The following is a 7567-nucleotide window of genomic DNA, read 5'->3' as shown; positions in this document are numbered from 1 at the left end:
CAGGTGGGCAGGAGACAGGCGGGGGCAGCACTGCAGCCAGGGTGTGCCAAGCACCGAGGCACAGCCTGGGGGGGAGATGGGGAGACACCCAGAGAGAGAGAGAGAGAGAGACATTCAGATGCAGACAGACAGACCCAAGGAAGCCTTGTCGGGCACAGATAGAAGTGGAAACGGGCGACAGAAAATAGCCCTCTATTGTCCAGCCCAACCCCACCACTGCCCTGGCCCCTTACCCCTCACTGCTCTGGCTGAGAGCAGCAGGCCCCAGTGCCCAGTCCCTGGGCATCCCCACCCACTCCTACTTCTCCCCCCACCTCCACCCCTCAGGGCTGGCTACGCCATTATAAATTTATAACAGGAATTTCTCCACAAGCCAAGAAAAACTTGACCTACTTTCTTGACGGCTCTCCGGGCTAAGGCTCCCTGCTCACAACCCCCCCAGTCTCCTGTCCAGCCCCCAGTGCCCTGTTCTGGTCTGTGGGGGTATCCGAGGCAGAGTGGGCCACCCTTCTGTCCTCCTGCCACACTCCCTACACTGAGGGCTCACCTGAGTGCAGAGGCCCTGCCCCACTGCCCAATGGCCTGACTTATCTCACATTCCCCTCCTACTCTGGCTCCTTATCAGCTCCTGGGGGTGGGGCGGAGGGCCCAGGGGCGAGGTCTCTGGGGCAGCAGCTACTGGATGAAGCTTGTGTGTTGGGAACTGCACCCTTTGTCCCCCTTAAACATGCCCACACCTGCCTGTGTGCACAGACAGTAAACCTCAGGTCGGGAGCCTGTGGTCAGAGGTGCATGTGGAGGAAATGGTGGGCCCAGCTTGGCAGGGCCCTGGCCCCCAGGTATTGGAACAAGACAAGCATTCAAGCCAGGCTTCGGGGTTTCAAGCCCTGAGCCACCTGCTCACTAGCTTGGTGACTTCGAGTGAATGCCCAGCTTTATGAGCCTCAGTTTCCTCATCTGTGAAGTTAACACGCGTTAGTTTCCTTTCTTTACCCCTTGCCATCCTGGTGGGTGGCAGCTCAGCTAAACCAACTGGGCTGTCTGGTCCTCAGACTGGGAAGTGTGACTTGGGACCTTCCTGGACAGCTCTGGAGTCCTTGGGAGGCCGGGTTGGAGTCACAAGTCGGCCAGCAGCAGGGGAGGTCCGCTCCCCACCGTCTTCAGTATCTCTCTCCATTACGGCCCTCAGGTGCCCCCATTCCCACACCCCATCCTTCCTTCACAAGTACCCCCATCCCCCATGCTGGGTTGAAAATTGCTCATCTCTGGTCCCCTCTTGCCCTAGAGTATGGTGCGTTTTATAAAAACTTGGCTAGATGAGTGGTAACAAGAGCATTTATTAGACATTGTTAGGGGCCAGATACTTGATTGAATGTGAGGACTGGGACATGGTACATGATGATCTCATTCTTTCCCTCCACCCCTTTCCGTGTCTGGGGCTTAGGACACGACTCTCCCGTTCTGCCTGCTAAAACCTGTCCGTCGGAGGGGTTCTCCTGCTTCCCTCCCTGTGCCTGCCCTCCGTGCTCACCGCCATCTTGTTGGGAGCGCAAAGAGCCCAAAATGTTGCCACCAAAGGACCGCTTTCCACCATGGTGCCACCTTATCCCTGCTTCTCTCCTCTCTCTGCAGGGACCTCGACAGGACAAGACTCCGAAGCTACTCCCCCAGCCCAGGACTCCCCCACGGACCCAGCTTTCCCCCCAACACTACCACCTGCCACTCCCTGGCCTATCTCACCGCCCACCCCCCTCGGGGCTCAGGGCATGGTGTGAAAGGCCAAGTGCTGAGGCGGGCACCATGGGTGCTGTGCCCTAGCCTGGGTGGCAGGGGGTGGGCAATCTGTGGGCGTGCCAGGGGGGGCCACTGTGCCCACCCAGTCTCTTGGCGTGCTGGAGGGCATCCTGGATGGAATTAAAGTGAATGGAACAGAAGCCAAGCAAGGTGGAGTGTGGGTCAGACCCAGAGGAGAACAGGTAATGGGTCCGGCAACTAGGTCTTGCCAACTCTTAGCCGGCAGGCATGGTCACCTGGTTGGGCAAAAGCGAGCCGAGCTTGGGCCTTTAGGGGAATGGACGCGAGGCCGGCAAACCTGCTGCTTACCTTTGCCCAGGAGATGAGGTCATGTTCATGTGACGGGAATTAGGCACCTGGAGGAGAGATGCCCATTTTGGAGTGGGGAAGTGACAAGGAGAAATTACACGAGGCAGGCACACGGCCCCTCCCTGGACAGTCCTGGGCAGGCTCACATGCTTCCCCCCGCCCCCCATGTCCCCACGGCCGCCCTCACCTGAGCATGTGGAATGCAAACAGTCTCGCCATTTGCCTCCTCTCCCTGCCAGCCTGCTCACATCGCCACCAGTGTGCAGCCCACGAGCCATGGTGCACGTGACGTGACAGTTCGGGGCACATGCACCAGTAACTCTCGGTAGCCCATGCTTATATTTGGAACCTTTTGGGAGCCCCACAAGCTCTTCCTTGTTCATGGGCAAGGGCGAGCGCTGCCATGGGGCTCCTCCCAGGAAGTGGAGTGAATGCCAACTGTGAAGGTTTTGCTTACCGGTGGAGGAGGCATGAGCCCCACACACATTGCTGGGCATGGCTACCTGTGATCTGCATTACCCTTGAGGAGCCCAGAGGGTCTCTACCTCTCCCGTTAACTCCGAGTGGCACAGAACTTTGTGCCAGTTGGCGTGGTGCCCCTGGAGCTGGGTACAGCCTGTGTCTATGGCCAGGGAGAGGGTGGGGGATGGGTTGTTCTGGGGAGCAGAGTGGCCGTTGCCTAGGAGACCAGATTCTGAGCCAGGAGGCCAGAAGCCTGGCCAGGCAAAGCCCTGGGGCCCAAGACTGGGTCTCTGGAGGGGTGGGGGAAATGGATGGGGCTGTCAGTTGGGTAGGGCACCTAGAGTTTCCCCTCCCCAAAGACTCACCCCAGGGCGGGGGGGCTCTGAAAAAGATCGGGTGTGTCACTGCGTAGCTCTCACTGGCAACCTCTGTACTTCCCTGCCCAGACCTCGTGAATCTGGAAGAGTCTGCTCCTAAGCAGGGAAAGGCTGGAATCCGGGTTCCCAGTCCCCCAGAGCTGCACCCCTACCCGTTATTCTCCCCTCCCCCATGTCCGTGCGCCACCTTGTGGCTGTCCCTGGAACTGCACCCAGAGGCTGTAAATCTAATAATTGCTGAAAACCGGGCTGCTCAACTGGGGCCCTAGGTGGCTCAGAGTTCCCCCACACCCTCCCCCGCTGGAGCGGGAAGGGAGATCTGACCTTCCAGACACTGTAGTAATCCGACAGGGGTAGTCTCCAGGGAGGGTGGCGCACAGAGCTGTCTTTGACTATGACCCTGACCAAGGTCACTGTGTCAGTATGTTGGGAGCTGCGTCAGGGGAGGGGCCCTGCAACATGCCACACGGAGAGTGGGTGTGGCAGGTTATACAATCCGTGCATGCATGTGGAAGGCTTATGTAACCCGTGTGTGCCGAGGTTATGTAACATGTATGTGGAGAGGCTGGGGGGCTCTGAAAAAGATCGGGTGTGTCACTGCGTAGTTCTCACTGGCAACCTCTGTACTTCCCTGCCCAGACCTCGTGAATCTGGAAGAGTCTGCTCCTAAGCAGGGAAAGGCTGGAATCCGGGTTCCCAGTCCCCCAGAGCTGCACCCCTACCCGTTATTCTCCCCTCCCCCATGTCCGTGCGCCACCTTGTGGCTGTCCCTGGAACTGCACCCAGAGGCTGTAAATCTAATAATTGCTGAAAACCGGGCTGCTCAACTGGGGGCCCTAGGTGGCTCAGAGTTCCCCCACACCCTCCCCCGCTGGAGCGGGAAGGGAGATCTGACCTTCCAGACACTGTAGTAATCCGACAGGGGTAGTCTCCAGGGAGGGTGGCGCACAGAGCTGTCTTTGACTATGACCCTGACCAAGGTCACTGTGTCAGTATGTTGGGAGCTGCGTCAGGGGAGGGGCCCTGCAACATGCCACACGGAGAGTGGGTGTGGCAGGTTATACAATCCGTGCATGCATGTGGAAGGCTTATGTAACCCGTGTGTGCCGAGGTTATGTAACATGTATGTGGAGAGGCTGGCGACATGGGTGCAGTGGCTGTGGGTTGCTACTACCTTGCACGGAGGGACTCAGGGTCCTTGTCCCGACTGATTTCAGTGCTCGGCGTCACCAAGCACAGGTGGGGGCCTCTGTCTGCTGCTCTGTGAGATGGATGCCGTGGACAGGGTGACTCTGGAAGCCCTTTCGTATGCTCGTGTTCTTGGTTCTGGGTTCCAGTTGCTGGGCACTCTGTGTTTGCCCGCACTGTGGTTATGTAGCACGTGTGTACGACCTGGAAATCAAACAACATGTTTACCGAGGGCAGGGAGGAGTATTATTAGGTGTCTGTCCAGAGGGTTGTGTAACACAGGGGCATACCCTAGAGGTCATATAACACATTGGAGAACGCCCTAAGAATTGTGTAGTTATGTAGATCCTGGTGCTTATTGACCATGCTAGGGTTCATACTGAAGGCTGCATCGTGATTCATATCTAGTGGGCTTGTGTTGCATGTATGTGTGTGTGTGTGTGTGTGTGTTCTAAAGGTTATATAACTCTGAGCATGTCCTGAGGATTCTTTCTGCATGTCTCATGCACTGAAGGCTTAAATATGTGGATATTGTAGATTATGGGTGTTGAAGGTTCTATATTGCTGTGTGTGTGTGTGTGTGTGTGTGTGTGTGTGTGTGTGTGCCCTAGAACATGCTTGTGCCCCAGCCAAGCCCCTTATCTCTTTCTCTGAAGCGTCTAGATAGCTGGACCCTTCTCAGTTTTGTCAGCTGACCTAGGGGTGGGAGGTAGAATGAGGACATGAAGGGCAGGGGGTCGGGCCTGGGGGGTTATCTAAGCCTGTTGGATGAGAAGGGGGCTGCCCAAAGACTGCTCTGTGATTCTGCCCACTTTGCCCCCATCCAGTGCCAGGTCACCAGATGGAAAGCGAAAAAGAAAGAACGGCCAATGTTCCCTGAAAACCAGCATGTCAGGTGAGCCCGGCTGTGTGTGCCCTTCCTCCCTGCCCTGAACGCCACCACGCCAGACCAGGGCTCTTCTGGAGCCTGGCGTGTACCAGCAGCTCCTGTGTCCCATGGGGAGCGCCTCCTAGAGGGCGTGGGATGGACTTGTCTGAAGGTGAGAGGGGTGATGTGGGCCCCAGCCTTGAAGATGGATTAGGTCAGAAAGGACCTCTTCCCTTCTCCCATAACCCTCTTGCCTGAGACCCCTCCCCCACCCCCAAATCAGGGCCTGGGCTAAAGAGCTGAGGGGCTGTCTTCCCCCTGAGATGAGCTGCTGACATTTGCTGCTGCTTCTCCTGCACCCCCTTGCCCCTGGGGTGGGGGGGGGCAGCGAGAGAAAGGCCCTGAATGAGCAAACAGAACTCTGGGAGTCTCCATGTTCTTAGAAAAGGGGATGGACAAGATCACCTCTGATGTGCCTAGGATTCTACCCTTCAGGGGGGCTGGGCTAGGGGATGGGCCAGGAAAGAAAAGTTGGGGAATGCGGAAAGTGTAAGAGCCTCCCTGCTAGGGGCCCAAGCCATGCCTGCCTGCCTGCCTCCCTTCCTCCCTCCCAGGGTATATCCCTAGTTACCTGGACAAAGACGAGCAGTGTGTCGTGTGTGGGGACAAGGCAACCGGTTATCACTACCGCTGCATCACTTGTGAGGGCTGCAAGGTATGGACCAGCCAGCTCCTGCCCCTCCCCCACTGCCTGAGCCCCCACCTCACGCTTTTTAAGGCTCTCAGCACCCAGCACAACAGATGGCTCTATAAACGTGCAACCTAAAACTCACCTATTACATCATCATTTCTCTTATTCATTCATCCATTTGTCCATTCATGATCCCTGCTCTGCCCCTCATCGGTAAGATACCTAATCTCTCTGAGCCTCGGTTTCTTCATCTATAAAGTGGGGATAATCATTGCGACCTACCTCATAGAGTTATTGGGAGAATTAAATGAGATCATCCACAGAGAGTATTTAAAACAGTAACAGACGCAAAAGAAGCACTCAGTACATGTCAGCCACCCGTCACCCATCCAGCGTATCGGGCGTGAGGGGTATAGTCTCTGCCCTGTCCTCAAGCTGCTCACCGCCTACCAGAGAGAAACAGACCTCAGTTGAAAGCAACATCAGTGCTTTTCAAAATGTGGTTCAAGGACCACCTGCAGTCCTAGTTACCCTCAGATCCCCAGGCCTCGTGCCAACCTTACCCAAGCAGAGCCTTTCATGGGGGAGCCCAGAATCTGCCATGGAACAAGCCCCCCAGTTGCTTCTACTGCACTTGAAAGGGTGTGAACCAGAGCTGGGCTGGGAAAGGGTGGGGTGGGGGGCGCCCAGGAGAGAAGAGGGTGGCAGGGTCTCCCTGGGCAGAGGGAACAAGTTCATAGACTTGGGGTGGGGGGCGGAGAGCTTCATTAGATTTCACTTTGGACATTTCTTTTTTTTTTTTAAATATATTTTATTGATTTTTTTTACAGAGAGGAAGGGAGAGGAATAGAGAGTTAGAAACATTGATGAGAGAGAAACATTGATCAGCTGCCTCCTGCACACTCCCTACTGGGGATGTGCCCACAACTAAGGTACATGCCCTTGACTGGAATCGAACCTGGGACCCTTGAGTCCGCAGGCTGACGCTCTATCCACTGAGCCAAACCAGTTAGGGCTCACTTTGGACATTTCAACCTGCATGGTTTCTCTGGGCTCCTCACCCCCTGAAAATGTCAACCTTCCAAGAAACAGAAATATTTTAAAATACGTTAAAGCTCCCAGTTCCTTTCTTTCTTGGTGTAGACCAAACCAGGACCAGCAGGGATGCAGAGTCCCAGTGCAGTGTCCCTGGAAGCGACACCAGCAGTGTGACCTAGACCAGGCACCCAGACCCGAGTTCCAGAAGAGCATCTCAAAGGACAGGGATGCCCGCCCCGCCCCTAGCGGGTCTCACGTAGGTCAGAGCGAGGCCCAGGGATCCGGAGCACCCTAGGTGATTTTAAGGCACCCTGGAATCTGAGCGCTCAGACCTCGGTACCCCATGCCTCAGGGCCAGTCCTGGCTCTGACACCCCTTTAGCCATGTGGGCAATTTAAGCAAATGAAGGGACTTTGGACAAATTGCTAAATTCCGTTTTCTGGTCCGCAAAATGGAGACAGGGACAGCTCCTACCCTATGGGACTGACACCAGTGTCAAAGGTGACGATGCCCCCAAAGAAAAGGCTTGGAAGTGCCTGGCACACAGTGAGCGTTCATCGTGATATGTAGAACGGAAAACGTTGTGTTAAAGCTGCTAGAATTCGTACACAATGCCGCCTTCTTTTGACATTTTGACACCCCCCACCCCCCCTTTTTTCATGAACTCCACCTGCATGGGCAACAGGCAGCATGTATGAGAGTGGTTTGGGGTCAGGGTCATTTAGCCGAAAGATGGAAATCGGGTATTTCCTGGACTGCCAATGCTGCTATCACTCAGACTTCGCAGGACCTCACACCCTCCCAGGCCCAGATCTCCATACTTTCAGTCATCATCCCCAC

The 7567-nt window shown here is 55.9% G+C and overlaps 1 protein-coding gene across 5 annotated transcripts in view; it reads left to right on the top strand.

The window, feature by feature from the left end:
• The first annotated feature begins 1603 nt into the window (after positions 1–1603).
• THRA (thyroid hormone receptor, alpha) overlaps positions 1604–7567 on the top strand; it is a 14567-nt gene continuing 8603 nt past the window's right edge. For 2 of the 5 annotated variants that reach the window (XM_014536134.1, XM_005861866.2), the window contains exons 1-3: positions 1604–1976; positions 4958–5025; positions 5613–5713. In XM_014536134.1, coding sequence (XP_014391620.1) covers positions 1924–1976; positions 4958–5025; positions 5613–5713 — 222 coding nt within the window. In that variant the 5' untranslated portion in view covers positions 1604–1923. Of the gene's footprint in view, positions 1977–2017; positions 2429–4957; positions 5026–5612; positions 5714–7567 lie in introns of those variants that run through there. The other 3 variants (XM_014536132.1, XM_014536133.1, XM_014536135.1) reach the window with 3 other exon arrangements.

This window comes from Myotis brandtii, unplaced genomic scaffold, assembly GCF_000412655.1.
Source record: "Myotis brandtii unplaced genomic scaffold, ASM41265v1 scaffold157, whole genome shotgun sequence".
NCBI classification, from domain to species: Eukaryota; Metazoa; Chordata; class Mammalia; order Chiroptera; family Vespertilionidae; genus Myotis; species Myotis brandtii.
This window is presented reverse-complemented; position numbering and strand designations above follow the sequence as displayed.